Here is a 21251-nt window from a genome sequence, read left to right as displayed (position 1 = left end):
GCACTCAATAATATCCACTGTGGTTTCGGACACCACTACAAAGGGTGGTCCCCTCCAATAGTGCCCTGTTTAAGGGTATATGGGGCGATTTTGGACACAGCCAAGGTCTTGGATGCCACTTAAGGACATGGCCACTTTGAGTGACAGGTTGATTGCCGCTTGTCTGCTGTCTGTTAGTCATCACATCACCTCAGCTCCAACCACGTACCACCTCTTTGCCCATTTTCTGTTATCCGGGAGTGACACGCTGTCAAAATGGCATCAGCCGACTTTAGGCTTTCAAAAACGCTCTTCAGAAACCTATGTGTGATGTCATGTTTTTATTTAAATGCAAAAATGATGACCACTTAATGTGATTTGTCTCTTTTTTAAACTGTTTTAAGTGAAAGGTCTTTCTGCTTTATATGGCACCAGATCTATTGTGTATTAACTTTAAATTTAATAGTAAAATTACAGCAACAAAACATGCTGGTTTCTGTGTTTTAAGGAGACATAATGATTTTTATACGGTATACTGTAAATTATATACCTTAAACCTATACATCACAGAAAACTTTCTGCATTCTTACATTTTTTAAAGCTGTTTTCCTAATGCTGACCAAAAATTATGTGGATATTGCCATCTTTGTGGGGACATTTTCCCCTACAGAGCCTAAACCACACACACACACACACACACACACACACACACACACACACACACACACACACACACACACACACACACACACACACACACACACACACACACACACACACACTCTCTCTCTCTCTCTCTCTCTCTCTCTCTCTCTCTCTCTCTCTCTCTCTCTCTCTCTATATATATATATATATATATATATATATAGTGAACCACCACCCCCCATCTTGTGGTGGGCATGAAATGTTCGCTTTTCAATGCCTACCTTTCAAATCAAACATTTATTTCTCTTTTTTTTCTTTTTTTTTTAAATAGATCTTTGTTTGTTTTTCTTGCACAACATGTGTGATACAAAGAGAAATGAGGAAATATATGTAGCAATTAAAATTATATGTGAGGCAAATAAAACATTAATTAGGCTATTTAACGTCTTCAAATGTCCCCACAACATCTGACGGTGGCCAAATTGAACGTCCGTTTGCCAGAAGTCACCGTCGGTGTCAGCCATTTCAGTGTCCCGCCTACCTAAGACCCATTTTTAGCCCTTCATTGATCCCTGATTGGCAGGTGAGAAAGAAGAATGAAGGCAGGATGAATGGTGCCTACTAGTCAACAAGCATCACTGCCCAGTGAGTCAGAGCGCATGCGCAGTGCTTACGCTCTGGATGCTGCTCAATATAGAAAAGCAAGCTGCCTGTTCTCCAAAGTAACGATTTAAAGGAGAAGAAATGTCTCGAAATAGTGCATCAGATATCCAAGATGGAATTAGGTTTGCAAGCCAAATGACAAAATGTGCGGACGCCGATGCTTCTCCGCGCTCCGATCGTTTCATCTTCGGTCCAAAATGCCACTTGCTTAACTGACATACGAGGATAGAGACATAAACAGTCATTGATAAAGGGATATAAAGCAAATCTACAATTATGAACGTTACGTTGCTTAAAAAGCGAAGGCTGGACTGTGTGTACGCGGTGCTGTTTTGGCTCCATCACGCTGTGTGGATGTGCTGTTCAGCGGCCGAAGAGTATCATTTTAGCGTTGAGGTAAGACTGGCCCAACATCAGCATCTTCTGCTTGTGCGTTGAGAATACGCGTCCTGCTGTTACTAAGACCTACAAAAACAGGATATATATGCAGGGCATAAATAAATCAGGACGGCACAAAATCACGTTGAATCACTTGGTGGATCTGCACCATGTGCCGTCTGAATATGTGGAAGGCTTTATACAGCTGTTCGGTTCTGTTCTATTCTAGTCTAAACTGTACTCAGGAGTAAACAGGGATGCAATTCTATTCTGTTATCCAGTATACCTAGTATAGTAAACAGAAATGCTGCGCTGTTCTGTTCTAGTCTAGTCTGGTTTACCCTATTTAAATATTCGGTGTACTGGGTTGACATGAATGCAATTCTATTCAGTTGTATTCTATACAAGTCTATGCTGTTGTATTCCATAATTCTGTATGCAAAGTAATGAGGAGTTCCCTGTTCTATTCTGTACACTCAATCACAGAAGACAATCACAGAAGACTAGACTGTAATGGAATAAAATATCATTTCAGTTTACTTTGTATCACAGAATAGAACATAGTAACATATAATTCCTTTATACACTGTATTAGAAAAGAACAGAAGAAAATAGCATTCCTGTCTACTTTGTATAATGAATTATAGAATAGCAAAGCATTTACTTTCATTCTACTTAGTAAAATACAGAGTACAATAAATTAGATTGATAATATTCTTTAATACAAGGTAACCAGGAAACATGTTATTTTGTTCTATTCTGTAATACAAGGTAAACTGGAATGCTATTCTATTCTAGACTATCCGATCAGGTATGCTGAATTAGAATATAATGTAATACAATTCCTTTGCAATACTGACATGTAGAATAGAATAGTTATATTTGACTAAACAAAAATTGAATACAATGATACAATTCTAATTCTTAGTAACCAATTGGCAAGAATTCTGTTCTATACTAGTTTAACCTATTCTTCAGTTGTGCACAGGTAGGTAGTAAACAGGAGGAATGCTATTCTATTATTTAATTTGATTCTGCGTACTGAACAGAAATAAATATGATGAAATAGAATACAATTCACATCTATGCAATACACTGAAATGCAGATTAGAATTAAGTAGATTTGACAAAACTAGAATAGAATACAATGACACAATTCTATAATACCAAAAATAAGAAGTTTTTGACAAGAAATCTATTACTTGTTTAACCTATTTTGCAAATCGTGTACTAAGAAAAGACAGGAATTCTATTCTATTCTATTATGTAATTTGATTTGGAGTACTGAACAGAATACAATATAATGGAATACAATATGCAATACACTGAAATGCAGAATAGAATTAAAGGGATAGTTCACCCAAAAATGAAAATTCTGTCATCATTCACTCACCTTCAAGTTGTTCCAAACATTTATGAGTTTCTTTGTTCTGCTGAACACAAAAGAAAATATGTTGAAGAACATTTGTAACCAAGCAGATAAAGCAACCATTGACTACATAGTAGGGGGAAAAAATACTATCATAGTCAATGGTTGCTCTATCTGCTTTGTTACAAACATTCTTGTGTTCAGCAGAACAAAGAAACTCAGAAAGGTTTGGAACAACTCGAGGTAATTAATGACAGAATTTTTGGGTGAACTAACTCTTTAAGTAGATTTGACTAAACTGGAATAGAATACAATGACAAATTATATAATACCATTATACCAGGATTTCTATTCTATTCTATTCTATTCTATTCTATTCTATTCTATTCTATTCTATTCTATTCTATTCTATTCTATTCTATTCTATTCTATTCTATTCTATTCTATTCTATTCTATTCTATTCCGATGGACAGAAATGGCATTCGAAGTATACCTTTAAACATGCTTCATACTGTTATGCAATTTAACGCATAAGCTCCTAACACTGCACACTCACAGACCTAAGGCATGAGTCTGTGTGTGTGTGTGTGTGTGTGTGTGTGTGTGTGTGTGTGTGTGTGTGAGAGAGAGAGAGAGAGAGAGAGAGAGAGAGAGAGAGAGAGAGAGAGAGAGAGAGAGAGAGAGAGAGAGAGAGAGAGAGAGATCAGGAACAATCTGCTATTGCTCCTTCCTCCGGTCCAAATCCATTCACTCAGAGATGACAATCACACTCCTCTAACTGGCCATGTGACAATCAATGGGGTGATGGAGAAAGCAAGACCTTGATCGCTCAGTGCTACTTAAGTGCAGACTCTGATAATGTGAAGTACATTAAGATTATGCAAGTTGCTTTGCAAATCTCCCCCGAACTCCTTTGGGCTGAAATGGGTGCAAATGTGATGTTTAGTGCTGCTGGCAGCGCTGGTTGACATTGAGAGAATTTGTCACCCGCCTTGGTTCTGTTTGGCTGGGAGGACAGAGATGTAGAGGGCGTTGTGCCAGTGATCATCTCGTGGTGGACAGGGTATTGTCATGATAATATTGATGCTGTTTTGGAACATGCTTTATTGATGAAACTGCCCTTGACAAAAGTACAATACCAGTGAGACAGAACCATCAAAACGCTAAATGAACAGTCACTTTCTCAGTAACTAGAACCCCTTTCTTCTTCTCAGCTCTCTGCCACCCATGTAGCTCATGTGTGGGTTTTTTTGCTGGCAGGGCTGCAGTGGTTGGCAGCAATTGTGAGTTGAGTGCACAGGTCAGTGGTCTTTGGGGAAGAGAGAGATTGTGTGTGTGTGTGTGAGAGAGAGAGAGAGAGAGAGAGAGAGAGAGAGAGAGAGAGAGAGAGAGAGAGAGAGAGAGAGAGAGAGAGAGAGAGAGAGAGAGAGAGAGAGAGAGAGAGAGAGAGAGAGAGAGAGAGAGAGAGAGAGAGAGAGAGAGAGAGAGATGAGTAATGACTGCTCGGAGGGAGGACTTCTGATCCCGAACTAGGAATAGACTAGAGAGTGCAAGGTTCAAGGATTCAGTGGAGAAATCAAGATTTTGCCCCCAGGGCTTTAATTACGCACGCCTTTCGCATACAGGTGCAAATGTGCTTAGCTTAGTGCTGTGTTGGTAATGACATTTCATGTAGCTCTGTCTCTGTATGTGATTAATAGAGTGTCATGGGTAGTTGCTAAATGCTATTGACCACTGAGACAATGTAAATTGGTTTAGATGTGGGTTTTGGACATAAACACAGACCCTTCATCAATTTAAATGAAATTTTAAATGCATTTGAATCTGTCATGATGTCATAAAGGGGTAATAAAAACAGTTATTAGACTTTTGTAATAAAGTTTGTAATATACTTTAATTAAAAGTTCTCCTTAGTATTGTAAGAAAACATTAATTTTACCTGGACAAAAACAGCTCTGTTTTCAGTTAACCATTCTAGTGCATATGGCATTAAATAATAATGAGCTTTGCTCACCCCGCCCTCCTCTGTGGGGCGCTTTGACACACTCACGTGGAGGGTTGCTTTGACAACAGTTGAGGGTATATTTTGGAGAAAGAATGACAACAGGAGTCTATGAGGACACATTGTATCAATTTGAACCCGGAACAAGAAGACGGCCAACGAGCTGGACGTTTCTGAATGGTTGGTTAACGTAATATCACTTTGATCTATCTTTGTATGCACTGGCAGGGTAACATCAGCGTGAATGCTATATGTTTACTGATGTATAGGTTAGTTCATTGACAGATTGATGTTACAGCTAATGGTCATAAAAAACGTCTTCTTTTTTTTCTGTAAATGTAGGCTTGTCAGTGATGCGTAACGTTATCTATGCAGTGTTAGGTACAACTGTCAATTCCGATTTTTTCCTCTCATGTGGCTCAGATCGGATATGACTTGTGAACGTGTAAGCAGTAAAAAAACGCATGAATTCCGATATCCTCAGATCGGATTCAGGCCTCACTCATATGTGGTAATAAATCTGATATGATTCGGATGCGTGCATTAGCGTCTGCCATGTAAGCGGTCAAATCGGATATTCCCCAGTAAATGCGAGTCGTACGTCATTGAAAAAAGGACGGAGGCGAATGATGTCAACTCAGGTGGACACAAACTGCGATCCAGTGTTGCCAAGTCCGCGGTTTTATACGGAATTGGACTACTTAAACACAGTTTTGAGTTGCAATTGGGCGGGTTTTGTTGTGAAATCCTGGCAACCCCGTCAAGGGCTCTCCTCTTTTTCTCTGCCTTAAGAGAGAAATGTTTTGCCGACCTTTAAAGATGTGTGGAACAGTGCAGACAGCAAAACAATGTGCAATCATTTTGTCTGCGTCCATTGCATATTGCACTGTTTTACTTACTTTCACCGGTTAAGAACCTTTTGGGCTGTTTTGCCAGTGTACAGTGTAAATGCAAATATCGGATACGGGTCACTTTTGAAAAGATGATGTAAGTGGGTCGTCAAAAAAATCGGATATAGTCACCAAATCTGAATTGTGCATCAAGAACTGCAGTGTAAATTCAGCCATAGTGTGGTGTTACCACATTAACTTTATCACCAGTATACACAGTTTGTAATAACACAATAACTATAACGCGTTGTTCATTATAAAAATGGGATTATAAATTATATTAAGAACATCATACATAGAAAGCATGTCCTAATGTAAGTTACGTTAACTTACCCTGTAAACTTTAGCCGCATTCATCGTGAAGCGTGCACACGTTTCAAACTACACTCACTTCTTCTGGAGGGGCAGCAGGAACACAAATAATTAGTACGTTACCAATCTTTTTTTCAGGAGCAGCTTCTTAGCAGAACCTCTTTCATACTGACCATCGTTTTTTTAAAGCAGTCTGGTAAGAAATGATTTGTGCGGTGCAAACATGAATAATATGGTACAATATGGTACAAATATGGTAATATTCCCTTCGAAAACAAAACTCAGCCACTGCGTCTTCAGCGGTTCGGATTTAGGAACATCAACACCTAAGAACAGAAAGCCAGAATCGCTTAGACGCCATACTGCTCCAGCAGAATGGCGGACTATGATGATGACAGAGCTCGCTCAGGGTGGGTCTGAGAGGAAACGCTGCTGTCATTCAACAGTCGTGGGAGGGGTGTCAGGGTTCTGCCCTGGCAGCTCTGTCTGTTTTGTCTTTGTTTAATGTTTCTATGTTTGTGTTGTGTCTTAGTGCATGGATCTGTCTCTCTTTGTGTCTGTCATGTGTTCCTCTTGTAATACCTCCTTGTTTGCTGTTACCACGCCCCCTTGTTTAGTCTGGTCTAGTCCTCGTTTCACTAATTGTGCTCACCTGTTCCTCATGTGCTCTGGTCCCTTTATATTGTGCTACCTTCCCTCAAGTCTTTGCTGGTTCGTTGTGTATGTTTGTGAGCGTTTGCTTGTGCGTACATGTCTCTAGCTCCTTGTCTAGCCTAGTCTAGCCTTTTCTAGTTTTAGTGTCTCCTGTTTTTCTAGCTTTGAATTTATTTTCAGTTTTTTCTTTGTTCCTGAGTTTTTGAGTCTAGTGAAGTTTCTGTCTTTATTTTTGCTTGTTTTCTCCAGGTCTTATTTTGGTATTTTTCTTCTAGCCTTATTGTTTAGTTTTCTTGGTTCTGATAGCTTACCTTTTTATTTTTCCTGTTTTCCACTTTTATTTTCTCAGTTCAGTCTTTTTATAGAGATTGGTTTTGTTTTATTTTTCTTCGTTTTCTAGCTCCAGTTTTTATTTTAAGTTTTTGTTTAATTTAGTCATAGTTCTTAGTTTGTCTGTTTCTTGTTGTCTTGTCTAGAGTCTTGTCGTGTGTGTGTGTCCTGTGTTGTTTTCTGTCCAGTGTTTTTTCCCTGGCCGCTGTCTCCACTGCCTGTCAGCCAAGACTCCTGCTTCGGTGAGAACCTCAAGCCTCAGGTTCCTGCCTGGATTGGTCCAACCCCGCCCTGCCTGGTGTTGCCTCCCAAGCTGTCGTGAAGTTCATTGGCTGCCTGGACTGGTCTCAGTGGTCATCCTCCCCTGCCCGTCATCGTCGTGTCTTTCCCCTGCCCTGGTGTTTGGACTGTCACTCATCCACTACCCCATTGTGTCTGTTGATCTGTCTTGTTAATAAACTGTCCTTGTTCACTCTGCATCTGGGTCCTCCACTTCCTGATCCGTGACAGAACGAACCAGCCAAGATCGGACCCAGCAGAATGAGCTTCAAGATCCGTCCCCCTACCAAGGCTCAAGAGCGACTGTCCCGTCAGCAAGGTCTAGCAGCACTTCGCCAGGGGGGTCTAGATGAGAGGGCCTTTGCCCAGAAGTTCTGGACTATGGCTAGGGGTCTAGAATATCAGGATGCAGCCCTCAAAGACATCTTTAACCTCTGCTTGGACGACCCCTTGCCACAGTCAGAGATGGAGGGGCTGAGATACTTGGGGTATTGGGAATTCACCAACTATATACATCTTCGCAGGCAGTGGGCAGCACTGACACGTCCTGAATTCTTTTGTAATGACAAATTAACACTCTCAACCTCATCAAGTCCAGTTCTAGGCTCTTTACCATCTTCAAAGAAGAGGCGGAGGAGAGCGAGTCGGTCTGCTGTATCTGTCTCCGAGTCAATCTCAGTTGTTCCTAAGCCAGCTCCTACTATTTCATGGTCCACTCCCGTCAGTCCAGAGCCAGTCGAGCCCGCACCTGTCAGTCCAGAGCCAGTCGAGCCCGCACCTGTCAGTCCAGAGCCAGTCGAGCCCGCACCTGTCAGTCCAGAGCCAGTCGAGCCCGCACCTGTCAGTCCAGAGCCAGTCGAGCCCGCACCTGTCAGTCCAGAGCCAGTCGAGCCCGCACCTGTCAGTCCAGAGCCAGTCGAGCCCGCACCTGTCAGTCCAGAGCCAGTCGAGCCCGCACCTGTCAGTCCAGAGCCAGTCGAGCCCGCACCTGTCAGTCCAGAGCCAGTCGAGCCCGCACCTGTCAGTCCAGAGCCAGTCGAGCCCGCACCTGTCAGGCCAGAGCCAGTCGAGCCCGCACCTGTCAGGCCAGAGCCAGTCGAGCCCGCACCTGTCAGGCCAGAGCCAGTCGAGCCCGCACCTGTCAGGCCAGAGCCAGTCGAGCCCGCACCTGTCAGGCCAGAGCCAGTCGAGCCCGCACCTGTCAGGCCAGAGCCAGTCGACTACAAATTGTCATGCCCTCGAAAGCGGAAGAAGAGGAGAGCCCATGCCTGCAAGTCAGCTGCCATTCTAGATGCCCCTCATCTGTTGGTCCAGGAGGGCCGGAATGTGTCGGCTCCAGCCCCTGAGCGCAGTCCAGTGTCGGCTCCAGCCCCTGAGCGCAGTCCAGTGTCGGCTCCAGCCCCTGAGCGCAGTCCAGTGTCGGCTCCAGCCCCTGAGCGCAGTCCAGTGTCGGCTCCAGCCCCTGAGCGCAGTCCAGTGTCGGCTCCAGCCCCTGAGCGCAGTCCCGTGTCGGCTCCAGCCCCAGAGCGGAGTCCAGTGGCTCCATCTCCTGTTCCTAACCCAGTGAGGGCTTCACCTTCTGTCCCAGGGCACACTTCAAGGCTGGCCGTCCCAAGAGCCCGCTTCAGAGGAGGCCGTCCCAGAGCCCGCTTCAGAGGAGGCCGTCCCAGAGCCCGCTTCAGAGGAGGCCGTCCCAGAGCCCGCTTCAGAGGAGGCCGTCCCAGAGCCCGCTTCAGAGGAGGCCGTCCCAGAGCCCGCTTCAGAGGAGGCCGTCCCAGAGCCCGCTTCAGAGGAGGCCGTCCAGAGCCCACCAGTCAAGCCCAGGAGGGCGCTCCCGAGTCAGTCCCTGAGCACGCCAGTCAAGCCCAGGAGGGCGCTCCCGAGTCAGTCCCTGAGCACGCCCGTCAAGCCCAGGAGGGCGCTCCCGAGTCAGTCCCTGAGCCCGCCAGTCAAGCCCAAGAGGGCGCTCCCGAGTCAGTCCCTGAGCCCGCCAGTCAAGCCCAAGAGGGCGCTCCCGAGTCAGTCCCTGAGCCCGCCAGTCAAGCCCAGGAGGGCGCTCCCGAGTCAGTCCCTGAGCCCGCCAGTCAAGCCCAGGAGGGCGCTCCCGAGTCAGTCCCTGAGCCCGCCAGTCAAGCCCAGGAGGGCGCTCCCGAGTCAGTCCCTGAGCACGCCAGTCAAGCCCAGGAGGGCGCTCCCGAGTCAGTCCCTGAGCAGGCCAGTGCAGCCCAGGAGGGCGCTCCCGAGTCAGTCCCTGAGCAGGCCAGTGCAGCCCAGGAGGAGGCCCCAGTGTCAAGTCCAGTATCTGTCCCTGAAGTCATGTCCAGTCAGAGGTCCCCACCATTGAAGAGGCCCCATGCCTTTGGTCGGGTGCCTAATACCCCTCCCATCCCACCCTCCCTGTTTCCTGGTCCTTGTGGGTTCCCTAGGTCGGCACCCCCTTGGTCAGCCCCTAACCACTCCCCTAGATTATTTTCCTCCCCAGTTCTGCCTCCCATGTTTCCTGTCTGCCCTGGTACTCCTAGTTTTGTTCCCCGCCCACCCTCCCAAGTGTGACCGCCTTTGTTTCCCTTGCCTAGTTTGGACGCCAGGGGGCGTCCATTGGGGGGAGGGTACTGTCAGGGTTCTGCCCTGGCAGCTCTGTCTGTTTTGTCTTTGTTTAATGTTTCTATGTTTGTGTTGTGTCTTAGTGCATGGATCTGTCTCTCTTTGTGTCTGTCATGTGTTCCTCTTGTAATACCTCCTTGTTTGCTGTTACCACGCCCCCTTGTTTAGTCTGGTCTAGTCCTCGTTTCACTAATTGTGCTCACCTGTTCCTCATGTGCTCTGGTCCCTTTATATTGTGCTACCTTCCCTCAAGTCTTTGCTGGTTCGTTGTGTATGTTTGTGAGCGTTTGCTTGTGCGTACATGTCTCTAGCTCCTTGTCTAGCCTAGTCTAGCCTTTTCTAGTTTTAGTGTCTCCTGTTTTTCTAGCTTTGAATTTATTTTCAGTTTTTTCTTTGTTCCTGAGTTTTTGAGTCTAGTGAAGTTTCTGTCTTTATTTTTGCTTGTTTTCTCCAGGTCTTATTTTGGTATTTTTCTTCTAGCCTTATTGTTTAGTTTTCTTGGTTCTGATAGCTTACCTTTTTATTTTTCCTGTTTTCCACTTTTATTTTCTCAGTTCAGTCTTTTTATAGAGATTGGTTTTGTTTTATTTTTCTTCGTTTTCTAGCTCCAGTTTTTATTTTAAGTTTTTGTTTAATTTAGTCATAGTTCTTAGTTTGTCTGTTTCTTGTTGTCTTGTCTAGAGTCTTGTCGTGTGTGTGTGTCCTGTGTTGTTTTCTGTCCAGTGTTTTTTCCCTGGCCGCTGTCTCCACTGCCTGTCAGCCAAGACTCCTGCTTCGGTGAGAACCTCAAGCCTCAGGTTCCTGCCTGGATTGGTCCAACCCCGCCCTGCCTGGTGTTGCCTCCCAAGCTGTCGTGAAGTTCATTGGCTGCCTGGACTGGTCTCAGTGGTCATCCTCCCCTGCCCGTCATCGTCGTGTCTTTCCCCTGCCCTGGTGTTTGGACTGTCACTCATCCACTACCCCATTGTGTCTGTTGATCTGTCTTGTTAATAAACTGTCCTTGTTCACTCTGCATCTGGGTCCTCCACTTCCTGATCCGTGACAAGGGGTGCCCGACCGTGTGATGTCACACGGCCGGGCTGCTCGATTTGAGACAGGAGAAAACATATAAGGAGATTAAAAAAACACTGGATGGATTTGTAGAATTATAGGATGGTTGTGTACAGGCACTGCCAACACACATTTCCATACAATCAACTTGTTAAAGTGCATGTACCATTATATGACCTCTTGTTCATTACAAGCCCAAGCAACTAATATTAATGTTGACATCCCTCCTTTTCATTAAAAAAGACAAATATCTGGGTTGCTTTGAAGTATCAACACACTCTCATGGCATTCGTAACTATTGTATTATTTTGAGGGATTGGTGTTGAATTCGTACAGTCTCAGTCGATTTCATATGATCTACACACTACTGAGGGTTTGGTTTTGGGGTGGACTTTTATGCTTACTTTAAAATGTTTCTGTAGAAATTAAGTAAATTCATATAAATTCACCACCAATTTGCCTGTAATATATGTACATATATGTCCCTATATCCGAGTAGTGATGTCATATATGTTTCATATAAGGCAATACATTATTAGCGCATATATACATTCTCACGATATATGAAGATATAGGTTTATACCATGTATGAAATACCCATAGAATAATTATTATATATACATATATTAAAATTATTTATATGATGATTTTTTTATATGGTACTGTATGTTAATGCCATATATGTAAACAATATATGTCGAATTTATATATGTAAGTTTATTTAAACATAATATATGCAAACATTCAGTATGCTTGTATTGGATTTTACATGGATTTATATAGTGGTGTTTGAATCCTGGCATTTCATAATTTGGTTTTGGTTCAGGCTTCGGACATTAAAAGCTCCATGTGTGTTTTCCTCCCCGTTGTAAGTGTACAGTTTGAGCATTCGCTTGGTCTCGTGTGAGCATCTAGTTTTGCTTGGGCAGTATACACTCTTTTGTCCATGTGTTTAGGGTTGTTTGTTTAGCATGCGGCTTGTGCTCATCGTAGCCATGGCGTGTACTTTCATGTTTTGTTCTGTGTAGCATGTAACGGTTACTCTGGTACATGGGTGACATTTTTCATCCTGTCCTCTAGAGGGCAACAGAGGGAGGAAGTGGTTTTAAGGTTACGAGTAGCATAGAGGAGAGGCATGGCAATGGAGCATGGGTGAAAATGCCTGGAATCACATTGTGTTTGAGAGTTAAGTGAATTGTACATTCTAATGCTTTACAATCTTGTTCAAATGCACATTTTTATGTACCCATAAAAATGTTAATTCATAGTGTTTGGAAGTTTGCAGAGAAGCTCGCAGAGGACTCTGTTATGGGGCTTGAGTGCACTGATAGGCTACCTACTTCTGACCCGTGTTGGATTGTGCCAGTGCCTAATCTAGGATTTAGGATTGTATATCTTCATTGCCTGCTGGGACTGGGACTTCTACAACACTCAAGAGACTTGCATTGCAGACTGTATATCCTTTTCCCTCTAGGGCATTTTGAATTGTTTGGTACTGTTTTTTGTTTGTGTATCACTAGTATTTTGGGTTTAGAATTGATTTACTGTTTATTTGTTTACTTATAGTGTTGAGCTTTGATATTCACAATGCTGTCTTGGATTTCCATCCATGTGCAAATTGTTACTATGTTATCTCATTCAGTGGTTAAATAGATACAATTTATTTTCACTCCCTCATTGAGAATCTTACAGTTAGTTTGAACACAAACTATTGGCAAAAGTGAATTCCCGTTTTTTGAGTATTTCTTATTGTATAAAAAACTAAGACGAGCCAGTTACAAGCATGAAGGGGTTTGATTGTTTCGATTGTTTATTTTTGAAGTCTAATAAAAAGCCCATTAACCTCTGCACCCTTGAGTCCTTCATCTCTTGCCTCACCTGACAATAAGTAACATTATAAATATTTTATATTTTAAAAGTCATTTGTTTTATACATAGTATAGATTTTAAGACTCTACGGCATTTGACAGTGATAATGATTTGTCACATATATAATTTAAACATATATAATATGTGGACTAAAGATATATGTCAATATATGGAATTTCTGATGCTGTGCATATATGTGCATTTATGTTTTTACTCTACATGAGCATATTAGGATATTTCATATATAAGACCTATATGTCAAAATATGTTTTATACATACATTAACATATATAATATATGGGATACATATATATGTCAATATATGGAATTGTTCCAATTTCTAATATGTTTCATATATGTTTTTACTTTATATATCACATATATCGCATATATTGATATTTCATATATAGACATATATTACATTTCCGTATGGGCAAGCACAATAGAATTAAGTAAATTTGGTTGAAAGTTAAAAAGGCCAATCTGAAAACGTTAAAATACTCACTGTTTAAGTAGCAATATTAAATAGCTATGTTTTCTCAAGTAAGCACTTATAATGAAAGTGGATGGGACCTATTGTCGGGGTTGATGTGAAAGGTGAGGCGAGGAATCGATACAGAGCTTTTATTAAAAATAACTTAAAATAAAAACTTGACCGGCAGCTGGACTGAGCTAGACAGGACAAGGCAGGACAAAGGGAGCAAGGTAGGACAGCAAACATAAGATGGGAAATATTAGACACAGATCTAGAACAGGACTGCAAACACAAGGAGAATAAAAAGGGAGTAAACAAGGCAGGTAACAAGGAAGAGTAGATAGGGCAAATTATCCAATAATCAGATAACATGGGAAGGGTTAAGACAATAGACAAGAAAGCACATAGCACAAAGAAACATACATGACAAGATATGTGCTATAAAATGTGTCAAACAGAGCTCCATATTAAGCATATAGCCTTCAATATTAATATAATCAAACTATATCATGATTAAGAATAAGATATGTTATGTAAAGACAGTAGATCATAATATGCACATGATTGTTGTTGCACGTGCATCACTGTCTATATTACTTGCCATTGTTAAAATTAAAAACTATAATAAAAACTATGATAACTATGGTAAAATAAAATAAAATCATAATTCATTAGTTGGTTGTAAATTATTTTAATGATTTGCAGAGTCATACATTTACTTGGACTTTAGTTTCAAGTTTACTAAAACAATCAAATCACTATATTGATACGAATGTTTCAGAATCTATGATTCTGTTACATCTCGTATCTATTTTGACATGCCATGTCGTGCTGTGAGTGTCACTTGCAATTTTGAGAGTGAAAACCACGAAAGATCGCTCACTTTACAACCACAATTAAGCTATCATTAATCTCAGTTCACAATCTCACAGCATTCCATCAAAATCAGTAAAGTTCTCTATCTACACTAAATAATGAATGTCTTACTTACATTGTGTCTTTGTTAATGAGAGAGCGTAAAAATCAAACACAATGTTTGCCAAATCTGTTTCTCCAATAATACTTTTACAGTATAATCGAGGGTGCTCTGTTTTTGTTTCAGTGTGCTTATATTTGAATTAGTCTTTGTGCTGTTTTCTCACCATGTTATAATTTTTTATCAAAAAATTATTTGTGATCAAACATTAATTGGCGGACACCCTGCAGTACCACTTCGAACCCATGGCCTACAAGAAACATGACAACAGGAAAGAGTACACAGCCAATGAAAAACACAAGCAGTGTGCGACACAACACAGCAAGTAAGAGTATGCAGCCGATGTAAAAACAAAACGCCATAAACCAACACAAGTGGACAGAAGAGCATACGGCCTGAGCAAACTTAAAACCACATGGTCACACAACAAGATCAGAGGCGCATAAAGGACCAACAAATGTTCATCCCGTACGCTCACAACAGAAGACAAACACACGGAGCATGAATGTACAGATGCCGACACAGAACTGAAACCAAACTAGACCGAAGTGTCAGGAACCGTACACCATGCTCCGAACACAATACTAACGTAGACAGAAGAGTGTACGGCCCGAGCGAACTCAGATCCGCACACTCACCAAGACAAGACAATAACAGTGTCAGAGTTTTGTCACCAAACCCTGACTACCACTGACCCTGTTTTGGTAGTATAGCCAGGTAAACAATCTGGCTATACTACCAATATGTGTTCAAATCATACAAATGATTTTTTTCTTTAATATGTAATGTTGCTGTTTGAGCATGAAAGGGGGTCTATAAAGATACAAAGCAAAACATCACTTCAAAGGGAGTTATTCTCTATATCAGTGTCACTGTTTCTGAACTCCCTATGATATGCTTTCATTGTATCTTCAGTTTTCTTCTTGGAATGAACACGTCACAATATTTCGCGTTAAATAATTTCCACCCAAGGCATAGGCAAAAAAAAAAAGGGGCAAAAAAGGTGTCTAGTTGAGTTGTGTCAGTTCATTTTGAGTTACTTTCACCAAAATAACCACAGAAGTATGACTAGACATTTTAAAATGCTAAAAAGTTTATTGCTGCTCATTATACATTCATTGGAGTGCGTTGTGGTGTAGCATAATGACTGCGTTGGAAGGCTCATGGCACAATACAAAAAAATGGCAATCGCTGTCAGAATCACAAAAGTAGACAAATGACTAAAGTCTGGTAAATTATGGTAGAGCTACCAAACATAATAGAGCTATGGCCCACTATATTGCAACCTATAGCTAGACACACAACCTCTTTTTCTTTTCTATTATATTTTTTCTTTTCTTTTAATTCAAGTTCACAGCACAAACCTTGCATATCTACAATATAGTCAGCCACAGGCAGCATTGCAGACAGAGAGAAACTTAATTTCTGTTGCTTTGTTTTGTCTTCTCATCCACCACATTCTGTCTCTTCTCACACCCTGCAGCTCTCGTGGTTAGCTTAGTGTTAGCGTGGCAGTGGTCCAGGGGTTTCTTCAAGTTACTTGTGCTATTTCTCACTGTAGAGAGTTCCTTGGGTGTCGCCCAGTGATTGTACTTGACTTGATTATTCTGTTCTTGTCCTTTTCTCTGATGAACTGAAAGTAATGGGAGTATGTCCATTTCACAAATGTAGAATCAACCATTGAATTCCAGTAACATGAAATAGACTTTTTACCTGGGGAATTACTGTAATATAATTACTTTTGTAATGCGTTACTCCCAACAGTGTCAGTGTGTTGGAACTTGTTGTTATGGTAAGAGGAGTGACATTTCTAACAATCACAACACACTGATCCAGCAAACCAATCAGAGCACATTTTCAGGAGGGGTTTCACAGAGGCCAGAACTAGGGGGGGGAGAGGAGATTTCCCGTAACCCCAGTGCATCGTTAACCAATTATGGTCGCAAGTTCTGTTGTTTCCAACATAATTCAACAAATTGCCGTTTACCGAAACCATTTCTAGAGCTGTGGTTAGAAGCATTGTTAAATGACTTAAAGTTGACTTAAAGATTTTAAGAATAACAGCTAGTGGTTTAAATGGGTACTGCAGTCCAAATTCGAAATATTGTTTGCCCCACCCCCTCCTCCTCAGACTCAACGCTCATGCGGGTTGCCAGTTTGAGGACACGCAACAGGAACAATTGACAATGAATGACAAGGAGAATTACACTCTGCAAGTTGATGAGTTAATTTATCCACGTTTTAATTTGCTTCCATCCATAGATATTTCTAGATGGATGTCGAGGCTTTTTAGGTCGGGTAGAATCTGCGATCTCTGACTCTGTTTGTTTGCTGGCTTCCATGGCAGTAATACACTCTGACTTCTGGCAACTGACAACCTATGGTGTCGAAATACTATAGAGTAAACTGGCAACATGCGTTATCGCACAGACCAAAACAAAAACAGACATTCCGACACGGAACGCATATTTCAAAGGAAACTAACTGGCTGTAGCACTGTTTTTCAAAGAAACGATTATGTGAACTTAGCAGGTTTCCTAAATATCTGCAAACCTATTATGGTATTTGTACGCTTTAGGACAGTCAAAAACGTAAATACAGCACCGTTAAATAGATCATGCTCTTTGGCACAAGAAGCAAGCTATACATTCATTACATATCTTTCATCCCATTTAAATTTATACATTCAATCTATATATTTTAGTGTGTCAACAATCAAGGGAACTTCGGAGTATGATATATGAGGGAACCAGAGATCAATCAAAGATCAAATAAAGCAAAATGACATGAAAAAAAAACTGTGAAGTATAGTCATTAGGTGCCATGTTCAGTACAGCAGCTTCTGGGGATCTCCAACAGATTAATTAGCAGAAGTTGTCCTGGATTTGACATTATTAATGACAGTCCTATATTTTGTTGAACCAATGTGGTTTAAATGGCAGAGTTGTGACCATGTAACTACGATGTATCCTATGGTAGTTAATCAACGAGTTACATCATTGTACAGGGAAATAATGTTTTCTGAAAAATCAAGCACGAAAACCTATTCTAGTAGACCCTGAAGACAAAATCACGACTTTGAAAAGGGCATAATAGGTACCCTTTATAAACCACTTAGAAACTAAATAGCAGCATCTTGGCAACCACCTACAACAACTTAGCGTCACAGATGTGAGAATAGAGTGTAAATAAACCAATTTTCACAGTATCACGTGGGCCTGAAACCTGTCTCATAATGCGCACCATACTCACACTCATGTGCTTACGGCTGATTAAAGGCATAGAAAGCAGATAAAGGGGGTTGTTTGGCTCAGCAGGAAGTTGCTGAAAGAAAAGGGGAAGGAGGTAGAGATAGAGAAAAGCAAGAGAGAGGTAGAGGAGATTAGTATTTTCCTGGCTGTGGATTAGTGGGCAAACTATGTATAGCAGCACTTGAGGTTTTTACATTCTGCCGCTGACCCTTAGGAAACAAATAGCTTTGTTGGAAAAAAAGTACTTGTTGGAAAATATGGCATCTAATTTCCACAAAGAATGATTTGACGTGAAACAGTAGCACCTTTTTGGATCTGCAACTGCATTTCGACATACTGAATCCTGTAATTGACTTCATTGATTGTCTTTTGCTGCAAGATGCAAATGGGAGAGAGAGAAAGAAAGTGAGAATGAGCTTCGGAGAGAGACAAGTGAGAAAATTCTGCAGTGGAAAGAGAAGAAAGACATGCTCCCTTAAGCAGAAACAAATGAAGTTGGACAGTTCTGTTCATGCAAAGCATATAGTATACAGTAAAATGTTTAAATTAATGTAAAAAATGCTAGAGTAGAAAAAACTGTTAGTACTATGAGTGATAATGAGTAGTACTATGAGTACTATGATAAACCTAACTCTATAGTAAGCACATGTAGTTAATTAATATTACTTGGTACTTATTTGAGTAAGTACAATATAACTATGTCAGCTTAAAATCACAGCAAAACAAAAAACAAAAAAACAGTGTTAAATTAAAACCCATCAGAGTTTATTTGACTCCACACTGAAGTGTGTTAAAAAGAAGCATTGTTAAGTTAATGAGATAATTAAATTATTGAGTGGTGATTGACAATTAGTGATGAACACCTGCTGTTAACAAGGAAAGAGTACCATAATGGTGTATTCTTATTGGTTTTCTTTTTGCACTTTTGACTTTGACTTTTAAAACATAATATTTTTCCTGTTTGCTTTAACTGTGTGTTTATAAAACAAATTTGTTGTGGCAAAGAAAGCACAGAGAAAATGCCTATCAAATGTCTATAATAATCAGCATGTAGTTAACAGATATCATTCTTAGCCCAATCTTTGATTATATTTATGTCACAACATAAACAACACCTGGTTTTCGATACATTCCCTCTTGGTTTGTCTCAGACACAAACTAATATTAAAAACTAAAAAGCAAACACTGATCACAATAATGGTGACCTAAAAAGGTAAGTCTTCCCTTCAGGGATTCTTGTTAACAACAGGTGTTCATCACTAATGGCCATTCAATTAATCACTTAATTATCTCTAACTTTAACAATGTTCCAGTGTTACTTTTAACACTCCTGAGTGTGGACTCAAATAAACTCTGAGGAGGGTTAATTTAACACTGGGGTTTTTGCTGTGATAAAGTGGAACCCTATCTGCTCTATTTTAATGATCTGTCTGAAACTGCAGCTCATGGCGCAGGTGCACTTAGGGCATGTCCGAATCAACTTTTGCTAGTTTTAATACGGAAAAAAGTCACATGGCCCAAAAGGGTTGTACCTAGTCACCTAATGAGTCATTTATTTTGAATATTTGGCATGTTTGTAGGTGCCTATTACTAACATGCCTTTTAAATAACAAAAATAAATAAATATTGCAGCATTGACTTTAGGAGCCCTAGCATAGACCCAGTGCAATGCAACGCCAGGCACAATTCAAGTGTTTTTTTGATAGTTTCAGCCAGAGTTAAGAGTTAAAAATCTTAATTTGTGTTCTACTGAAGAAACAAACACACCTACATCTTGGATGCCCTGGGGTAAGCAGATAAGCATAAAATGTTAATTTTTGGGTGAACTATCCCTTTATGCCTTATGCAGTTATAATTTTTCACGTCCAGCGCCACATTGTTAGCAAATGCACTCACTCTCATCTCTTCAGCTTATTCAGGCGTATTGTTGGCGCATTGCTATTTTGATGCAACTGAAATCGACAGTGCCCATTTGTATTTTTTGTTTAATTTAAAGAATGCGTTAATATGCACCTATTGGCGGGTACACAACACACGTACACTCTGCTTGTTACACACACAGAAACATTTTTAAACATTAAAAATAAGAGGATTCATCTCTGGAGAAGCATTTAGTCTTTCCGCTTGAAAATCCTGCCATGGCGCAAGCGTACCTGGCTTTTAAAGGGAATGGGAGATGACACTCTGGTTGGTTTATTGCAGATTACTTTACTCCCAAAACACATCCATGACTAATTAAGAGACTAAGTACAACCCCATGCATCTGGCACACATTTTTTTCCGTCGTTAAACTAGCAAAAGTGGATTCAGAAACAGTCTAAGTGCACCTGCGCCATGCGCTTCAGACTATGTGCTCAGATTGTTAAAATAGGGCCCTAGACCAGTTTGTTGGCCAATGGCACAGTCATTTTCAGTTGCCTCAAAATAGCAACGCGCCAACAATGTGTCTGAACACACATCGTTCTCAGAAGTGCATTTGCTATTTAAACAGCGTGGCATTGGATGTGAAAAATTATAACTGCGTAGGGCTGCGTAGGGGATAGTTAACCCAAAAATAAAAATTGTATGTTTATCTGCTTACCTCCAGGGCATCCAAGATGTAGGTGTCTTTGTTTCTTCAGTAGAACACAAATTAAGCTTTTTAACTCCAGCTGTTGCTCTTATAAGCCTGTCAATGGGGTTTTTTTTCTATGAGAGACACTATATGAGAGTAGAAAACACATAGACATATAAATCCATATTAAACCCTGTGGCTCATGGTGAAACATTGATGTCTTAAGACACAAAACGTTCAGTTTGTATAAGAAACCGAACAGTATTTATATATTTTTTTACCTGAAATACAACACTATGGGTGGGTTGCACCAAAAAGGATTAAATTAAATTTAGAGCTAATCTAGGATTTGTTGATCTAGGCTTTAATTTAAATCGAGTTGTGTTGCACCACATAATTTTAAACCCAGATTAAACAAATCTGGGATTAGAATTTAACCTGCGATTAAAACCTCAATTTACAATTAATTTTCGCCGCCATGATGGATTCGCCATTGACAGCAACAATACTAATATTCAATTTTTCTATACTGACCACCAGAAACTCTATCTGAGGAGTAGGAAAGGAAATAAACTTGTAAAATGTCAGCTGTCTTTATAAAGCGCTACGTAGAGAGACCGTTAGCCTACTGATCAGGCAGGCAATGAAAAACACTGCGGCAGCGCGTGCGGATTTCATACGCCTGGAAATATTTTTATAGAAGTCTATCCGTTAATGGAGTATATTGTGGCGGCGTAACCTATGACAAACAACTATCATGATTGGATGTCATGAGTGACTATTACTTCGCTCTTGACAGCGCCGCCCATCCCGTTTGATCGAGTGGAGCGGGCATGAGAAACACGAGGCACGGTCGCGATCACTGGCACTCACCTCATCATCACAGCTGCCAACCGTTAAATGCTAAATATAATCCTCTCTTATTTTCTTTGTCCAACACCGAGGTGGACTGAGATGAGTGACGGATCTG

At 41.0% G+C, this 21251-nt stretch overlaps 1 protein-coding gene across 2 annotated transcripts in view; it reads left to right on the top strand.

The window, feature by feature from the left end:
* The first annotated feature begins 1146 nt into the window (after positions 1-1146).
* Positions 1147-21251, top strand: part of mmp16b (matrix metallopeptidase 16b (membrane-inserted)) — a 62224-nt gene continuing 42119 nt past the window's right edge. Inside the window, exon 1 of one of the 2 annotated variants that reach the window (XM_067454318.1) lies at positions 1147-1683. In XM_067454318.1, coding sequence (XP_067310419.1) covers positions 1564-1683 — 120 coding nt within the window. In that variant the 5' untranslated portion in view covers positions 1147-1563. The remainder of the gene's footprint in view (positions 1684-21251) is intronic. The other variant, XM_067454317.1, reaches the window with a different exon arrangement.

Source organism: Pseudorasbora parva, chromosome 9 (genome assembly GCF_024679245.1).
Source record: "Pseudorasbora parva isolate DD20220531a chromosome 9, ASM2467924v1, whole genome shotgun sequence".
Taxonomy (NCBI): Eukaryota; Metazoa; Chordata; class Actinopteri; order Cypriniformes; family Gobionidae; genus Pseudorasbora; species Pseudorasbora parva.
Note: the sequence above shows the minus strand (reverse complement) of the source record. Positions and strands in the feature narration are given on the sequence as shown.